Raw genomic sequence first — 19,229 nt, 5'->3', positions numbered from 1 at the left:
CCGTCCCTTCCCTACACCATATCCCATGCCTCGCAGATGGCATCCATACCAATGTTCAACTATTGCTAATATAGATCCTCACTAGGTCTTCCAACCTCTTGGCCTCTCTCAGTCCCACTCTAGGCCTTCAGCCCCACACAGGTTGCCAGACCCCTCAGTCTCTCCTCTGGCCCCGCTTTGGGCCCTCAGACCCCTCAGTCTTATGCAACCACTCCCTAGGCTACTAGGCCCCTCAGTCTCTCTCTGCGCTGTCAGCCCCTTCTGGTCCCTCATCCTAGACCCATCTTGTTCTCTACTTTTCTGAACATTCTCCAGACCCTCAGGCCACTTCTTGTTGGGCCTCACTATCCAAGCCCTTGGACCCCTCTGGTTTGGCACTCCATTCCCAGTCCTTTGCTGGACCACTGGACCCCTCTGCTCCCACTATACTCAGTGGGCCTTACTATACAGCTCAGGCCCCTCTCACTGGCCCTCTGGATGCACATGATCCTGGTTTTGCCTGGTAAGTGCTTTTTTGTTGGGGTGTGCTCTCCTAGCCTTCCCCCTCTACAAGGCAGTGGAAGCTGAGGCTTTCTGGCACCCCATCCTTGCCTTTACCTGGAGTGGCCCATGCATGGCCTCTCATGGAGGCTACCATGCACAGGCAGCCCCACCATACCAACCAACTCCAGTAGGGTGCAGTTTCAGGTCTTACCCAGGACTGGTCTTCAGGCCTACCTGATCTTACATGTCCCTCTCCGGATTCCCTCTAGATGTCCTACACCTCTCCTGGGCTGCTAACCACCAAGCCCCCTGGCCCTGGTTCCATCTCCACTCTGAATCCTCCATCTCTGGCCCCCATCTGACTCTCAGACCCCTACCCTTGATTCTTCCTCCTCAGATGACCTAGCACCAGCCATCGTCACCCTGGGTTACCCACTGCTTGCCCCACCCCTCTCAGCTGTGGCCCCTGACAGGGACCTTTGGCCTCTCTTAGGCCAGTTGAGACTCCAGGTTCCTGGTTCTGGCACTCTCTCATGGTGAGATCTCAACTGTCAGCCCTTCCTGGGCCCTGGGCCCTGGCCCCAGCTTGGACCAGTTGAGGTCCCCAGGGTCAATCCTCAAGCAACTGGCCCTCTCTTCTCTATAGGTCCATCCTCTCAGGCCCCTCCATAGATTATTTCCTCTCTCTATGGGCTCACCCAGAGCTCCCAATAGATCTTTCTTACCTCAACCCCCTTTCCTGCTCAGGACCTCTCAATTGGCCCCCATGCTCTGCCACACTCTCGGGTTCACCCAGATCCTTCCCTAGATATCTCAAACATCTGTCCCTTCTCAGGGCTTGCCTAGATCCTCAACAAGCCCACAGTTCTCAGCCCCTCTTCCAGGTCTGGCCTGACCTCTCTCTAGGCCCCTGTGCACACAGCCCCTTCCCCATGTCTCATCCAGCCTCTCAGTAGGCCCCAGGGACTCAGCCCCTTTCTCAGGGCCCTGGACCCCACACTGGGTCCCTAGGAACCTCCTCCACCCCCTTAGTTCCTACTTAAACCTACATATGTTATTCTCTATTATGGCATTCAGGAGCTGCAGCCTTTCTGCTGGGTGATATTCCTGTACCAGATCCCCAGATGTTACTGCCAGCCCGGCTCTTATACCCAGCCCTCCCCCAATCAGGTGTGTCTCTGTCAGTCAGGTGACTCCCTTGATCAGGCCTAGCCTCACCTGCCAGCCCCCAGGTCAGCTGACTTTCTGATTAGGCCAGACCCCGCCTGCCGGTGGCTCTGCAGGCTGCCTGCCCTCTTCAAGTGGCAGGGGCACCCAGTGTCCTGCCACAGTCTGACGGGATCTGCTCTAATATCCTGACAGTCCACATAATATCCTAATATCCACAATAGGGAGGGAAGCCCCACATGCAGGAGCTGGCTGCCTTCCCTGCCAGGGCTGCACAGCACCAGAGAGAAGCCCCAAGCACTGGAGCTGGCTGCCTTACCCATCCCAGAGGTGAAGGCACCTGGGGCTTCCTTCCCCTGCAGCACAGCCCCAGCAAGGAAGGCAGCCAGCTCCAGCTCCAGCACCTGGGGCTTCCCTCCTGTGCTGTGCAAGTGCAGGGGCTGTGTGTGAGTGGCAGTGAGCCCCAGTGATACAGGCAGCTGCACGGAGGCTGTGCCCCTTGCTGTGATGTGCAGTGCTGCCCGGAGCTGCACCCCTCCAGACACCTGCGCCCTGAGTGCCCCACCTGCTGTTGCTGCCACCGCATCCTGGGGCTGCGTGCCAGGGTGTGCGGAGGTATGGAGGAGTCCACACATGACCCACTCCCCCTTACACCCACACACTGCCCCCCCCAGCTCCATGCTGCTGCCACCCCGTCACCCTGGGCGTGGGCTCTGAACTCCCACCAGCCCCATGCTCCGCGCTCCCTCCCAGCTGCAGCCCTACCCCCACTGCCTCCCTATCTGTTGCCCAGAGCCAGAAGGACACAGGGAAGTCCCAGGAGCAGGTCCCCTGGGGCTACAGCAGTGGCAGCAACACCCTGCATGTAACCTGCATGCTGGCTGGCTGGGCCCTTCCACCCAGAAGGGTGAAAGCCAGACAATAGGGTATGTTTTTGGGGCTGCGTATACATGTGGCCACCTCACTCCGACCCTCATGGATGGAAGGGTTGGGTGGGGCACAACATGTTGGGGGGCCCCATGGGCCAGATGAAAGTGATTGGTGGGCTGGATCTGGCCCACAAGTTGTATTTTGCCCTCCCCGGCTTAGCCCCTATTTTATCACACCATTAATTGCAGGAATATGTTGCCCAGTTACTAAAGATGTGATTACGTGGTTAATCATGTCTTCAGTGTATAATGTCTTCCATGTACATAGCCCAGCACAACACAGCTCTGATTTTGGCCTCCCAGTCAGTACATTGCTAATACAAGCATTGTCACCAAATATAAATCTTTGACATTCATGCATTTGAGATGCTTCTCTGAACCAAACTTCTACCCCTTTAAAGTTTTTCTGCCAGGATTATAATCAGCACAGCAAGTAGTGCAGTCCCTGGCCAAAGAAACACTCAGTTTCACCGCTCAGTTCATGGGGAAAGACTGGACGTTACCTGTCTCTTCCTTAGTGAGCTTCTCCTCGTCCCAGTATTCTCGGGCACTGACTGTGTAAACTAGATCTGCCTTGTCCAGAATCTCCGAGTCACTTGGCAGCTGTTTCTAAAGGACAACCACACACACAGTGAGCACTGATGAAGTGGAATATTTGAAGGAGTTTCAGAAAAATCCTATTGTCATTGCGTATTCCCACAGCAGTTCATGTACTGTGCACTGCAACAGGCATTAGTGGACTCAGTCTTGCATCCTCGGCCATCCCTGCTAATGGCCCAGTGCCAAACTGTGCTGCTAGTTTTTGTGTGCTCCCCCCTTTTGCTGCTCATCTAGCTGCCCCCGTTCCATCACTGTTGGCAGCTTTGTTGTTTGAAAGGTAAAAATAGAGGTTGCCAAACAGAAGCAGATCAGCTGTGGTGGGATGTGTCATCCAGGCAGCCCGCACTTCAGCTTCCTCATTTAATTAAGTCGCAGGCTTCCTTGGGGCTATGGGCTGCATTGCCCTGCCCTCTGCAGTGGGAACAGGAAGAAAAAGCTGGGGGAAGAAGAGGGCGCCCAAAGTTGGATTATCCTAGGTGAAGCCATCTAAGGGTCACCAGTTGGACAGTCCTGCTTTAGAGCAATAATCATAGAAATCCTAGAGAAGCAGGGCTGGAAGGGTCCTCCAGGTCACATCTAGTCCAAGCCCAGCCTGAGGCAGGATCAGCCCTGTGCAAACCAGTCCAGACAAATCCATCATCTAAACTTTGTAACATGGCCATCAACTTGACAAAACGCAAGACATCTCACCTGAAAGTGCCACAGGCAAAGCAGGGGGACCACAGCAGCACTAAATGTCATAGTACTAATGACATTCATATTCATGAAAAGATACAAAGGGAATGAGTTTCTGCTACTCCCCAGGGCATCACCATGTGCTTACCTTCAGCTGCCTCATGATTTTACTTTTCCTCTTCAGTTTCACACTTTCATTATTCTCCAAGATGGCATCATGTTCACTGTCTAAAGATTTCTATGTTAGAGAAGTAAAAAAAGTAATTATACACATTCCACAAAACTGCCAAGCCGTGTTTACAAATTCATTGATTCTAAGGCTGGAGAGGATCATCTGGTCTAGCTTCCTGCTTAACACAGACCAAAGATTTAAGTTTAGATTAAAATGTGTGAGCAAGAACTACCCACACTCCAGGAGTCTTTTCCCAGTCTAAAATCTACCCAAAACATAACCCCTCCTAACCAGCACCTGATTTCCTAACTCCTTGACCCCATACATCTGCCCCTTGGGTCCTATCTGATGTCTCTGGCTGAAAGAACACAACTTGAATTTCAGATGGATCTTCCTTGTGTGCTATTTGCTTCTTAAACAACTCTTGTATAAAACAGTAGATTCAGCTGCATAATCAATTCTCATTATACACATATTTCAACAGGCAACTGCTAGAATCAAAACAGTCCTCTGAGTTACTCCGCCTCTAAAACACTGCTCTTTGGTGAAAAGACATTGCTCTGTGAAATATAAAACCATGCCCCAATGGACCTTTCATTTATGCTGTAACTTGCCCATCTTGAACCACCAGCCATCACCTCCCAGTTTGGTTGCCAGAAATTTTTAATTTTTAATGCTCTTGCATATTCTAAAAAAGAAGTCTGCACATACTCACATTTTTCACTTTTCTTTCCCTAAAGAGATAAAATAAAAATGACAGTTAGGTAGGTTCGGCATATATCAAAAGTCATCGTTTCATAGATTCATAGATGTTAGGGTCGGAAGGGACCTCAATAGATCATCGAGTCCGACCCCCTGCATAGGCAGGAAAGAGCGCTGGGTCTAGATGACCCCAGCTAGATACTCATCTAACCTCCTCTTGAAGACCCCCAGGGTAGGGGAGAGCACCACCTCCCTTGGGAGCCCGTTCCAGACCCTGGCCACTAACTGTGAAGAAGTTCTTCCTAATGTCCAATCTAAATCTGCTCTCTGCTAGCTTGTGGCCATTATTTCTTGTAACCCCCGGGGGCGCCTTGGTGAATAAAACCTCACCAATTCCCTTCTGTGCCCCCGTGATGAACTTATAGGCAGCCACAAGGTCGCCTCTCAACCTTCTCTTGTGGTTGAAGTGCAGCGCCCAGAATTGCACGCAGTACTCCAGCTGCGGTCTGACCAGCGCCCGATAGAGGGGAAGTATCACCTCCTTGGATCTATTCATCATGCATCTGCTGATGCACGATAAAGTGCCATTGGCTTTTCTGATGGCTTCGTCACACTGCCGACTCATGTTCATCTTGGAGTCCACTAGGATCATGTCCTTCAACTTAATTGAGAGCAGGGAGTTATGGGAAGAATGACAACGCTCAGTTTGGAGGTGGCAAATGGCTCACCTGTCCAAAGAGATGGGGCAATTGGTGAGAGTCATATCCTGCCTAGGTCTGAGTTCTTCCTGCTTTAGAGGAAGGGAGAGGGGGACCCAGAGAGAACAGACACAGAATAGCCTGCTTCTTCCTTGCAGGCAAAGGTAGCTCATGCCCTACAGACAACAGCCGTTGTTGACATAGGGAGGGGAGATACAGTTTTCCCCAAGCCATAGAACAGACACCAAAAGTGCAAATACCCCCATGGGTGGCAGTACACAGCCCAGACAACCGACCAGATGACCAGATGCAGATGAGGTCTTTAAATGACAAGCCCTCTTCTGATATATTTATGCTTTGGATTGCTAAGTGTTTTTTCTGGTGGGCTGTGAGTGCTTGGTGCATGTGCTCTGAGAAGCTGGGAGGGATTGCTGACTGGTGAGTGATGGCTGCCTGGGCCTGACAGAAGCCCTAACAAGAGGGCAGAGCCAGTCCAGGCCTTGCAGGTTATAAAAAGGAGATTCACCAGGCAACCAGGAAGCCAGTGACCAGGGGCTGCAAACAGGGTATGCAGTTTGCAGGCAGTTGCAGGCTGTTTGTGGGTCCTCCCCCCACTTTTTGAGGGACAAGTCTTTCAGCTTGGCATGAGGAAACATGAAAAAAGGGGCCAATGAGCAATAAACAGGCCAGCTTCCAGGCAAGTTCACTAGGGAAGATGTGCTTGGAAGAAGAGCAGTAAGAGAGAGAAGGCAGAGTAAGAGACCCAGGGAAATGGCTGGAGGATGTTGCAATGCTAGAGCCACTTCCACTGCCTCTGCTTGCACCTGTGAGGCTTCTGTCCAGGCAGCGCCACTCACCATGCACGCTACCATCCAGGTCCAGGTTTGCTGCTGTGGGGACTGCGGCTTGCAGGTTCCTTCCAGTGATGACCAGGTTGGGGAGTGCCTGCCGTGGGAACAGTGCTCTGTAGGGGTGTCTCTCAGGGAACAGGCAAGAGAACTATAGGAGGAGGTGGCGAGGCTCTGAAGCATCCTCTGCCATGAGGAAGGGAGAGGGGGCCCCAGAGAGAACAGACACAGAATAGCCTGCTTCTTCCTTGCAGGCAAAGGTAGCTCATGCCCTACAGACAACAGCAGTTCTTGACATAGGGAGGGGACTGGACATTAGGAAGAACTTCTTCACAGTTTGAGTGGCCAAGGCCCGGAACGGGCTCCCAAGGGAGGTGGTGCTCTCCCCTACCCTGGGGGTCTTCAAGAGGAGGTTGGATATGCATCTAGCTGGGGTCATCTGAACCCCGATGCAGGGGGTCGGACTCGATGATCTATTGAGGTCCCTTCCAACTCTAACATCTATGAATCTATGAGGTATTCATCGATTTGATGCTGAAGGAGACCTCCGAGATGGTGGAGGAAGAAATGTCAGACACAGCTCTAGAGAAGGGACAGGACATGGACACCCAAGAGCATGGAAGCTGGAGGCTTGTGACTTCAGGCAGCAAGCAGAAATCTTCACCTCCTCCTGCAGTAGTTCATTTGGAGTACAGATATGCAGCCCTATGCAGCCCTAGCAGCAGAGAGCACTGGTGAAGGAAGACAGCCAGGCCTCACCAAGGTGGGAAGGATCGAGATGACTGCCACCAAGAAGAAGCGACAGGTGGTGGTGGTGGTTGGAGACTCCCTTCTGTGGAGGATGGAGGGAACCACCTGCTGACCTGACCTCTTGTCTCAGGAAGTCTACTGCTTGCCCGGAGCCCGAATCTGAGATGTCATGGAGGGACTACTGACACTCATCTGACCCTCTGACTACTACCCCATGCTGCTCATCCACATGGACACCAATGATACTTCCTGGGGAGACCCTGAGTATATCAAAAATGACTACAGGGTGATGGGTGCAAGGGTGAGGGGGTCTGGGGCTCAGGTTGTGTTCTCGTCAATCCTTCTGGTCAAAGGAAAGGGCCAGGCAGGAGCAGATGTATCCTGCAGATCAACACCTGGCTGCATAGTTGGTGTCGCCAGCAAGGATTTGGCTTCTTCCACCATGAGATGAATTGTTGGGAAGAGATGGGATCTACCTAATGAAGAGAAGGAAAAGCATCTTCACAGACAGGCTCGCTAACCTGGTAAGGAGGGCTTTAAACTAGGTTCGCTGGGGATGGAGACCAAAGCCCTGAGGTAAGTGGGGAAGCAGGAGACCTGGAGGAAGAGTAAGCAGGAGTGGGCAAGAGGGGAGGTGTTTTCGTACTTCCTGACAAATCAGGGAAATCAATTAGTTACCTCAGGTGCCTGTACATCAATGCAAGGAGCCTGGGAAAGAAGCAGGAGGAACTGGAAGTCCTCACACAGTCCTGGAGCTATGGTGTGATTGGAATAGCAGAGACTTGGTGGGAGCTCGCATGACTGGAACACAGCCATGGATGGGTACAATCTGTTCAGGAAGGACAGGCAGGGGAGAAGAGGAGGAGGAGTTACACTTTATGTAAAAGAGCCATATGATTTCTCAAAGCTCCAGTATGAAGCTGGAGATAGGCCTGTTGACAGTCTCTGGGTTCGGATCCGAGGGGAGAGCAACAAGGGTGATGTCATGGTGGGGGTCTGCTATAGACCATTAGACCAGGAGGAAGTGGTGGATGAGGCTTTCTTCAAACAGGTAGTGGGAGTTTCCTGAACACAGGCCCTGGTTCTCATGTGGGACTTCAACCCCCTGGCATCTGCTGGGAGGGCAATACAGCAGTGTGCAGGCAATCCTGGATGTTTTTGGAGAGTGTTGGGGACAATTTCCCGGTGCAAGTGCTGGAGCAGCCAACTAGGGGCCGTGCTTTTCTTGACCTGCTGCTCACAAACAGGGATGAATTGGTGGAGAATGTAGTAGTGGATGGCAACTTGGGCAGCAGCAACCACGAGATGATTGAGTTCAGGATCCTGAGGAAAGGAAGGATGGAGAGCAGCAGGGTAAGGACCCTGGACTTCAGGAAAGCAGACTTCAACTCACTCAGGGAACTGATGGGCAGGATCCCCTGGGAGCCTAGTCTGAGGGGGAGATGAGTCCAGGAGAGCTGGCTGTACAGGCAGTCCTCAGACTTATGACACAACTGGTTCCTGAAAACACATCTTAAGTTGAAACGTTGTAACTCAGAACCAATTTTCTCATAAGAAACAACATTATAAATGGGGGATAGGTTCCTGAACCAGGGCCTGATACCCTATTTTCACCAAAAATACCCCAGAATTTTGTACTTGATCAATTATAGAGGAGTAATATAGCTATATTAATGTATTTATATTGTAAATAGCAATAATAATGATTTGGAAGGACTTCTCTGAGATGACTTTGCTGGACTTTTTGAAAGGCTCTTGGCTGGACTTTTTGAAGGGCTCTTGGCTGGAGTCTTCTCAGGAGTCCTAGCTGCAGGTTTTTCTGGAGTCTCGTATGGTTTCTTAACGAAAGTGTCCAAGGAAGTTTGGACAGATGTTCCCCAGGGAGATGAGCGACACAGCAAAGTTGTTCGCTCCATGGAATGTGATGTTCTGAAGTTAAGATCAAGAGCAGATGTTGAGAAAGAACCAGTCCCCACCTGGGACAAAGAGAGACACCGAGGGATGGACAAGAGGGGACAAGAACAGGAGTGAACATCGAAGAGATGGGCCGACGATCCATCACCTTGTCATCTTGAGGGCCGGCGTACAGCTGGGGTGTAGGGGAGGTGGAGCCCCAAGAATGTCTGCAAAGGGCAGCACCCGGTCCCCGCTCCTCTGGATCCCACGAGGGAGAGTCCCACTACTGAAAGGAAGACCAAGTCACGGCAAGTGAGTGTCAGGGCCTCCCTCGGGGGTGAACACAGCCCAGCACCCCAGTCCCAGGGACACGCCCCATGGTCTGAACTGAGCATGTGCTCTAAAGCCGCCAGAAACGACCTAAACCAAATCAGAGGGGTGCAGTTGTCACTCAAAACATTGTAAGTCAAGGACTGCCTGTACTTGAAAGGTGCCTTACTGAGAGTGCAGGAACAAACCATCCTGATGTGCAGGAAAACTAGTAAGTATGGCAGAAGACCAGCTTGGCTTAGCAGGGAACTCTTCAGTAAATTAAATTTAAAAATGAAGCTTATAAGAAGTGGAAACTTGGACAAATAACTAGAGAGCCATATAAGAGCATTGCTTAGTCATGCAGGGATGAAATCAGGAAGGCCAATGTGCAATTGGAGTTGCAGCTAGAAAGGGATGTGAAAGGTAACAAGAAGGGTTTCTACAAGTACGTTGGTAGCAAGAGGAGGATCTGGGAAAGTGTGGGTCCCTTCCTGAATGGGGGAGGCAACCTTGTGACAGAGGATGAGGAAAAGGCTGAAGTGCTCAGTGCCTTTTTCACCTCAGTCTTCACAAGCAAGGTCAGCTCAAAAACCAGTGCACTGGGCAGCAGAGATTGGGGAGAATGTCAGCAGCCCTCAGTGGTAAAAGACCAGGTTAGGGGCAACTTAGAAAAGCTGGATGTGTACAAGTTCATGGGGCCAGATGAGATGCACCCGAGGGTGCTGAGGGAGTTGGCTGATGTGATTGCTGAGCCATTGGCCATTATCTTTGAAAACTCATGGCAATCAGGAGAGGTCCTGGATGACTGGAGAAGGGCAAACATAGTGCACACATTTAAGAAAGGGAAGAAAGAGGATCCAGGGAACTCCAGACCAGTCAACCTCACCTCAGTCCCTGGAAAAATCATAGAGCAGATCCTCAAGGAAACCATATCTAAGTACTTGGAGGAGAAGAAGGTGATTAGGAACAGTCAGCATGGATTCACCAGGGGCAAGTCACCAGTCCCACCTGACTGCCTTCTATGATGAGGTGACGGGGCCTGTGGATGCAGAGACACTGGTGGATGTGGTATACCTTGATTTCAGCAAGGCTTTTGATATGGTCTCCCACAACATCCTCCCAGGCAAGCTAAGGAAGTCCGGGCTGGATGAATGGACAGAAAGGTGGATCAAAAACTGGCTTGACCATTGGGCTCAGAGGGTAGTAATCAAAGGCTCGATGTCTACTTGGCAGCTGGTATCAAGTGGAGTACCCCAGGGGTCAGTCCCGGGGCCAGTTTTGTTGAATGTCTTACCAATGACCAGGAAGTTGGCAGAGTGCACCCTCAGCAAGTTTGCAAATGACACCAAGCTGGAGGGAGTAATAGATTCAGAGTGACCTTGACAAATTGAAGCCTTGGCCCAAAATAAATCTCATGAGGTTCAACAAGGACAAGTGCAAAATCCTGCACTTAGGAGGGAACAGTCCCATGCACCAGTGCAGGCTGGGGTGACGGGCTGGGCAGCAGCTCTGCAGAAAAGCACCTGCAGGTGACAGTGGGCAAGAAGCTGAACAGGGGCCAGCAGTGTGCCCGTGTTGCCAAGAAGGCTAATGGCATCCTGGGCTGCATTGGTAGGAGCTTTGCCAGCAGATCCAGGGACGTGATTCTTCCCCTTTATTTGGCACTGATGAGGCTGCATCTGGAGCCCTGTGTCCAGTTTTGGGGCCCCCCACTACAGTCCAGCGGAGGGCAACAACAATGGTTGGGGGACTCGGGCACATGACTTGTGAGGAGAGGCTGAGGGAACTGGGCCTCAGAAAGGAGGGGATTTAGTTGCAGTCTTCAACTACATGAAGTGGGGGTTCAAAAGAGGATGGAGCTGGGCTGTTCTCAGTGGGGGCAGATGACAGCACAAGGAGCAATGGGCTCAAGTTGCAGCAAGGGAAGCTGAGGTTGGATATTAGGAAAAACTTTCTTGGTAGGAGGGTGGTGAAGCACCGGAACAGGTTACCTAGAGAGGTGGTGCAGTCTCCATCATTGGAGGTGCTGAAGACCCGGGTAGACAAAGCCTTGGCTGGGATGATATAGTTGAGGCTAGTCCTGCTTTGAACAGGGGGTTGGACTAGATGTGACCTCCTGAGGTCTCATCAACTCTCATTTTCTATGATTCTATATCATGGGATCATTCTCAGTTCCCAGGGGCTCTGAAATCTGTCCTTCTGATTCAATTCTGCCTTTCAACATTGTCTTTGCTGCCTCTTCCTCATATTGCCTTTTTTTTTCCCTGCCGATGCAGGGGGTCGGACTCGATGATCTATTGAGGTCCCTTCCAACTCTAACATCTATGAATCTATGAGGTATTCATCGATTTGATGCTGAAGGAGACCTCCGAGATGGTGGAGGAAGAAATGTCAGACACAGCTCTAGAGAAGGGACAGGACATGGACACCCAAGAGCATGGAAGCTGGAGGCTTGTGACTTCAGGCAGCAAGCAGAAATCTTCACCTCCTCCTGCAGTAGTTCATTTGGAGTACAGATATGCAGCCCTATGCAGCCCTAGCAGCAGAGAGCACTGGTGAAGGAAGACAGCCAGGCCTCACCAAGGTGGGAAGGATCGAGATGACTGCCACCAAGAAGAAGCGACAGGTGGTGGTGGTGGTTGGAGACTCCCTTCTGTGGAGGATGGAGGGAACCACCTGCTGACCTGACCTCTTGTCTCAGGAAGTCTACTGCTTGCCCGGAGCCCGAATCTGAGATGTCATGGAGGGACTACTGACACTCATCTGACCCTCTGACTACTACCCCATGCTGCTCATCCACATGGACACCAATGATACTTCCTGGGGAGACCCTGAGTATATCAAAAATGACTACAGGGTGATGGGTGCAAGGGTGAGGGGGTCTGGGGCTCAGGTTGTGTTCTCGTCAATCCTTCTGGTCAAAGGAAAGGGCCAGGCAGGAGCAGATGTATCCTGCAGATCAACACCTGGCTGCATAGTTGGTGTCGCCAGCAAGGATTTGGCTTCTTCCACCATGAGATGAATTGTTGGGAAGAGATGGGATCTACCTAATGAAGAGAAGGAAAAGCATCTTCACAGACAGGCTCGCTAACCTGGTAAGGAGGGCTTTAAACTAGGTTCGCTGGGGATGGAGACCAAAGCCCTGAGGTAAGTGGGGAAGCAGGAGACCTGGAGGAAGAGTAAGCAGGAGTGGGCAAGAGGGGAGGTGTTTTCGTACTTCCTGACAAATCAGGGAAATCAATTAGTTACCTCAGGTGCCTGTACATCAATGCAAGGAGCCTGGGAAAGAAGCAGGAGGAACTGGAAGTCCTCACACAGTCCTGGAGCTATGGTGTGATTGGAATAGCAGAGACTTGGTGGGAGCTCGCATGACTGGAACACAGCCATGGATGGGTACAATCTGTTCAGGAAGGACAGGCAGGGGAGAAGAGGAGGAGGAGTTACACTTTATGTAAAAGAGCCATATGATTTCTCAAAGCTCCAGTATGAAGCTGGAGATAGGCCTGTTGACAGTCTCTGGGTTCGGATCCGAGGGGAGAGCAACAAGGGTGATGTCATGGTGGGGGTCTGCTATAGACCATTAGACCAGGAGGAAGTGGTGGATGAGGCTTTCTTCAAACAGGTAGTGGGAGTTTCCTGAACACAGGCCCTGGTTCTCATGTGGGACTTCAACCCCCTGGCATCTGCTGGGAGGGCAATACAGCAGTGTGCAGGCAATCCTGGATGTTTTTGGAGAGTGTTGGGGACAATTTCCCGGTGCAAGTGCTGGAGCAGCCAACTAGGGGCCGTGCTTTTCTTGACCTGCTGCTCACAAACAGGGATGAATTGGTGGAGAATGTAGTAGTGGATGGCAACTTGGGCAGCAGCAACCACGAGATGATTGAGTTCAGGATCCTGAGGAAAGGAAGGATGGAGAGCAGCAGGGTAAGGACCCTGGACTTCAGGAAAGCAGACTTCAACTCACTCAGGGAACTGATGGGCAGGATCCCCTGGGAGCCTAGTCTGAGGGGGAGATGAGTCCAGGAGAGCTGGCTGTACAGGCAGTCCTCAGACTTATGACACAACTGGTTCCTGAAAACACATCTTAAGTTGAAACGTTGTAACTCAGAACCAATTTTCTCATAAGAAACAACATTATAAATGGGGGATAGGTTCCTGAACCAGGGCCTGATACCCTATTTTCACCAAAAATACCCCAGAATTTTGTACTTGATCAATTATAGAGGAGTAATATAGCTATATTAATGTATTTATATTGTAAATAGCAATAATAATGATTTGGAAGGACTTCTCTGAGATGACTTTGCTGGACTTTTTGAAAGGCTCTTGGCTGGACTTTTTGAAGGGCTCTTGGCTGGAGTCTTCTCAGGAGTCCTAGCTGCAGGTTTTTCTGGAGTCTCGTATGGTTTCTTAACGAAAGTGTCCAAGGAAGTTTGGACAGATGTTCCCCAGGGAGATGAGCGACACAGCAAAGTTGTTCGCTCCATGGAATGTGATGTTCTGAAGTTAAGATCAAGAGCAGATGTTGAGAAAGAACCAGTCCCCACCTGGGACAAAGAGAGACACCGAGGGATGGACAAGAGGGGACAAGAACAGGAGTGAACATCGAAGAGATGGGCCGACGATCCATCACCTTGTCATCTTGAGGGCCGGCGTACAGCTGGGGTGTAGGGGAGGTGGAGCCCCAAGAATGTCTGCAAAGGGCAGCACCCGGTCCCCGCTCCTCTGGATCCCACGAGGGAGAGTCCCACTACTGAAAGGAAGACCAAGTCACGGCAAGTGAGTGTCAGGGCCTCCCTCGGGGGTGAACACAGCCCAGCACCCCAGTCCCAGGGACACGCCCCATGGTCTGAACTGAGCATGTGCTCTAAAGCCGCCAGAAACGACCTAAACCAAATCAGAGGGGTGCAGTTGTCACTCAAAACATTGTAAGTCAAGGACTGCCTGTACTTGAAAGGTGCCTTACTGAGAGTGCAGGAACAAACCATCCTGATGTGCAGGAAAACTAGTAAGTATGGCAGAAGACCAGCTTGGCTTAGCAGGGAACTCTTCAGTAAATTAAATTTAAAAATGAAGCTTATAAGAAGTGGAAACTTGGACAAATAACTAGAGAGCCATATAAGAGCATTGCTTAGTCATGCAGGGATGAAATCAGGAAGGCCAATGTGCAATTGGAGTTGCAGCTAGAAAGGGATGTGAAAGGTAACAAGAAGGGTTTCTACAAGTACGTTGGTAGCAAGAGGAGGATCTGGGAAAGTGTGGGTCCCTTCCTGAATGGGGGAGGCAACCTTGTGACAGAGGATGAGGAAAAGGCTGAAGTGCTCAGTGCCTTTTTCACCTCAGTCTTCACAAGCAAGGTCAGCTCAAAAACCAGTGCACTGGGCAGCAGAGATTGGGGAGAATGTCAGCAGCCCTCAGTGGTAAAAGACCAGGTTAGGGGCAACTTAGAAAAGCTGGATGTGTACAAGTTCATGGGGCCAGATGAGATGCACCCGAGGGTGCTGAGGGAGTTGGCTGATGTGATTGCTGAGCCATTGGCCATTATCTTTGAAAACTCATGGCAATCAGGAGAGGTCCTGGATGACTGGAGAAGGGCAAACATAGTGCACACATTTAAGAAAGGGAAGAAAGAGGATCCAGGGAACTCCAGACCAGTCAACCTCACCTCAGTCCCTGGAAAAATCATAGAGCAGATCCTCAAGGAAACCATATCTAAGTACTTGGAGGAGAAGAAGGTGATTAGGAACAGTCAGCATGGATTCACCAGGGGCAAGTCACCAGTCCCACCTGACTGCCTTCTATGATGAGGTGACGGGGCCTGTGGATGCAGAGACACTGGTGGATGTGGTATACCTTGATTTCAGCAAGGCTTTTGATATGGTCTCCCACAACATCCTCCCAGGCAAGCTAAGGAAGTCCGGGCTGGATGAATGGACAGAAAGGTGGATCAAAAACTGGCTTGACCATTGGGCTCAGAGGGTAGTAATCAAAGGCTCGATGTCTACTTGGCAGCTGGTATCAAGTGGAGTACCCCAGGGGTCAGTCCCGGGGCCAGTTTTGTTGAATGTCTTACCAATGACCAGGAAGTTGGCAGAGTGCACCCTCAGCAAGTTTGCAAATGACACCAAGCTGGAGGGAGTAATAGATTCAGAGTGACCTTGACAAATTGAAGCCTTGGCCCAAAATAAATCTCATGAGGTTCAACAAGGACAAGTGCAAAATCCTGCACTTAGGAGGGAACAGTCCCATGCACCAGTGCAGGCTGGGGTGACGGGCTGGGCAGCAGCTCTGCAGAAAAGCACCTGCAGGTGACAGTGGGCAAGAAGCTGAACAGGGGCCAGCAGTGTGCCCGTGTTGCCAAGAAGGCTAATGGCATCCTGGGCTGCATTGGTAGGAGCTTTGCCAGCAGATCCAGGGACGTGATTCTTCCCCTTTATTTGGCACTGATGAGGCTGCATCTGGAGCCCTGTGTCCAGTTTTGGGGCCCCCCACTACAGTCCAGCGGAGGGCAACAACAATGGTTGGGGGACTCGGGCACATGACTTGTGAGGAGAGGCTGAGGGAACTGGGCCTCAGAAAGGAGGGGATTTAGTTGCAGTCTTCAACTACATGAAGTGGGGGTTCAAAAGAGGATGGAGCTGGGCTGTTCTCAGTGGGGGCAGATGACAGCACAAGGAGCAATGGGCTCAAGTTGCAGCAAGGGAAGCTGAGGTTGGATATTAGGAAAAACTTTCTTGGTAGGAGGGTGGTGAAGCACCGGAACAGGTTACCTAGAGAGGTGGTGCAGTCTCCATCATTGGAGGTGCTGAAGACCCGGGTAGACAAAGCCTTGGCTGGGATGATATAGTTGAGGCTAGTCCTGCTTTGAACAGGGGGTTGGACTAGATGTGACCTCCTGAGGTCTCATCAACTCTCATTTTCTATGATTCTATATCATGGGATCATTCTCAGTTCCCAGGGGCTCTGAAATCTGTCCTTCTGATTCAATTCTGCCTTTCAACATTGTCTTTGCTGCCTCTTCCTCATATTGCCTTTTTCACTCTCTCTCTCTCTCTCAGGCATGCAGATGGGGCAGAAGGGAAGGTGGCAGATATACAATCAAATCCTCCGATTATCCTTTCCCTGCATGTTCTAGTCCCAAGTCCTCTTTTGAGCAGTTCTCTTCCGAGGCCCACCTTCCTCCATGATGTATGACCGATGGAGAACACGATCTGAACCTGGGACTGTCGCTAGCTGCTCATTGTAGCAATGGAGCAAATAAATGCTCCTACTGCTTGCTAAGGAATAGTTCCAGGATAGCTCAAGAATGTGTGACACAGACCCTGTCCTGCCAAGGATTAATGGCAATTGTCCCTCCAGCTTGCATATTGGAACAAGCCTTGCAGCCCCACTCTTGCTATGAATGTGCATGTCCAAATGAACCCGTGAGGACCTGAAGGCCAACTGCACCGATGTATTAGCCTTAGAAATATGCTATCATGGAAGACAGATTTTTTTTTTTAAATGAGTGTTGTAATAAAAGAGATTCACAAGATGGATTTATTTATTTGTTTTTGTTCTTACACAAATAGCCAGTGATCATTTTGGCCATTTCCATGCTGCACAGACCAAGATTTCTCTATGAAGGCAGACACACTTCATTAGTCTTTTCAGCCCTGTTCTGTGGTGTCTGCGCCATATGGGCAGGTTGACTTAACCTCCTACCGCCTTGTCTAACACAGCAGGGTCGTTCAGCATAAGCTGCAGAGCAGTGGTCCTCAACCTTCACTGGCCTATGGGCAATAGTACTGAGCAAGTAACATGCTGTGAGCAGCATCGTTCTCTGCTCTCCATGTTGACTTGAAGACAAAACTTTCTGTGGAAAACAACACTCCCTGGCTAAGATACCTGCTACCAATGTCCACCCTCATTTCCAACCTGCTTACATGGAGACTTTTCTTACATGTGCTGGTCACTGAATATTTGCTAGAACAATCTCCAGATGCTTTTGAATCCAATGAGCGAACAAGAACTACAAAAAGGGGTGGCAGGCAAAAAGCAAGCAGGGAGATTATAAATCTTAAAGGAAAGGATTTTTTTCCCTCTGCACCCCAACCCAGACAGGGTGGGTCATTCTGTTACCTTTTGTACTCCTCAAATTTCACATCATCGGACTTTGTGACCACCAGGGTAATGTCACTGCACTTTCCAGCTTGGTAAGCCTTGATGCTCTCTGCCAGTAGCGTCTCCTGGACTTTCTCCCCCTGGACTCGGACCATACCACTGATAATCCAAATGACGGAACATGCGTTGATGCTCTTTAAAGAAGGAGTAAGTGAATTACATGGAGAAACAAAGAAAGAGACAAGACCGAACCCTGTGAGAAATGCTGAGCCTCTTCCATCCCAACCACATCAGCAGAAGTGAAGAGCTCCCTGTCTTTAAAGCAGTGAGCCAGACATGTCCAGGTCCAGTAAATGGAGCAGAACTTTTAGGCATGTAAGCCCTCCAAGGCTGGGCTGGAGGTCTGGACCAGATGTGTGGGAGAGCTTCAGGGAAGTGCACTGCAGCAGCCTAGCACCCGGAGGGAATGGAGGCACATGTGATCACTGCAGGGTCTGCACTTGAGAGGCCAGGCCTCAGTCTCTCTGGAGGCAGAGAAGGGCACCATGGGCCTTTGCACCTGTCTGGGAGCACAGGAGCAGCAATGCACCCAGATGGAGCAGCACAGGAGTGGATGTCTAGGGAACACCCTCGGCATCCGTTATGGACACAGCTCCCAGCCATTGTGCTAGCTTCCCTAAGCTACAATGTGGTGCTGCCCTCTGTATCTTCCCTCTAGTTCTCCCACTGGGATTTGAATATGAATAAGAAATCTTTAACAAAATATGAATAATAAACATTCCCCAGCCAAACATCTGCTCGGTGGTTTCTCCACACAGCCCAGCTGACAAGTCACCTCTTTCCACATCTGGTCCCTTTTATCATTGAAATCTCCAGTCCCTGGAATATCCACAAACACGACACCTTCTGGTATCACATCAGGTCTTGGGATTGTCACTTCTACTTTTTTGATGAGGGGCCAGAGACGTGCATCTCCATCCTGGCTTGGTTCCCCCTTATCCTTGTTCCTCTGACACCGGATGTATAGGTCCAGTATTCCAGAAATTTGTGCCTGGGAGACAATCATACAATCAGTCTCTGCCATCTGTGGTGACAATACCCTGAAAACAGTAATCAGGTGCATGTTCTTCCTCCCAGAGAGACTGAGAAAGTGGAAGCATCATTCTCTCAGGGAGAAGCACGTGCCCAAGGTCACACTGAGTTATCACCAGAACTACGACTAGAACACAGTAAACCTGTGCTCCTTGTCTATGCAGCTACATCAGCTGGAGCAAACAGGGCAGAATAGCATGTGACCCATCCTTCTACTACTGAAGAGTGTGACAGAAAGCTCATGTAGCCCCAAGTGGATTCAATTTGTAAGGATCCCCCTTAGAAGCTCTGTGGAGACATCACCCCCTCAGTCTGCCTCTCTGCTGTAATGCAGCAGCCAAAACCCTCCCCCTCTGGGTACAAACACTGGCTGCTAAATTATAGGTCATATGACTAGTCCCCTCACCTGGGAAGGTGATGTAATTTGGAAGTCCCAGTCAGCAGCCAATGGGGCTGCTTCTGGTGGGAACTTAGTGATGAGGTCACAACTGTGGTATGAAACAGCCCCTCAATGAGAAAGTAGCAGGCTGGGGACAGAGCAAGGAAGCCATGCTGCTTCTACAGCAGGCTCAGTCAGCTTCTGGATGGAAGTGTGAGTAATTTATCTGACCTGCAGCCAGTAGCTTAGACCTAAGTCTTCTGACTCGTACTCAAAGGGCCCACGAGCCTGGTATACTGTTTTGCTCAAGGCAGTTTTCTTTCAAAGTATCTTTTGATTCATAGATTCATAGATTCAAAGATATTAGGGTGGGAAGGGAGCTCAATAGATCATTGAGTCCGACCCCCTGCATAGGCAGGAAAG

At 50.6% G+C, this 19,229-nt stretch overlaps 1 protein-coding gene across 2 annotated transcripts in view; it reads right to left on the bottom strand.

The window, feature by feature from the left end:
• The window catches only part of LOC102381178 (nuclear GTPase SLIP-GC-like), a 62,264-nt gene that overhangs the window by 26,606 nt on the left and 16,429 nt on the right, over window positions 1–19,229 (bottom strand). For both annotated transcript variants that reach the window (XM_006033898.2, XM_025215786.1), the window contains exons 7-11: window positions 18,171–18,386; window positions 17,354–17,529; window positions 4,742–4,760; window positions 4,003–4,092; window positions 3,083–3,188 (exon numbers count right to left, since the gene is read on the bottom strand). In XM_006033898.2, coding sequence (XP_006033960.2) covers window positions 3,083–3,188; window positions 4,003–4,092; window positions 4,742–4,760; window positions 17,354–17,529; window positions 18,171–18,386 — 607 coding nt within the window. The remainder of the gene's footprint in view (window positions 1–3,082; window positions 3,189–4,002; window positions 4,093–4,741; window positions 4,761–17,353; window positions 17,530–18,170; window positions 18,387–19,229) is intronic.

Source organism: Alligator sinensis, unplaced genomic scaffold (genome assembly GCF_000455745.1).
Source record: "Alligator sinensis unplaced genomic scaffold, ASM45574v1 scaffold650_1, whole genome shotgun sequence".
NCBI lineage: Eukaryota > Metazoa > Chordata > Crocodylia > Alligatoridae > Alligator > Alligator sinensis.
Note: the sequence above shows the minus strand (reverse complement) of the source record. Positions and strands in the feature narration are given on the sequence as shown.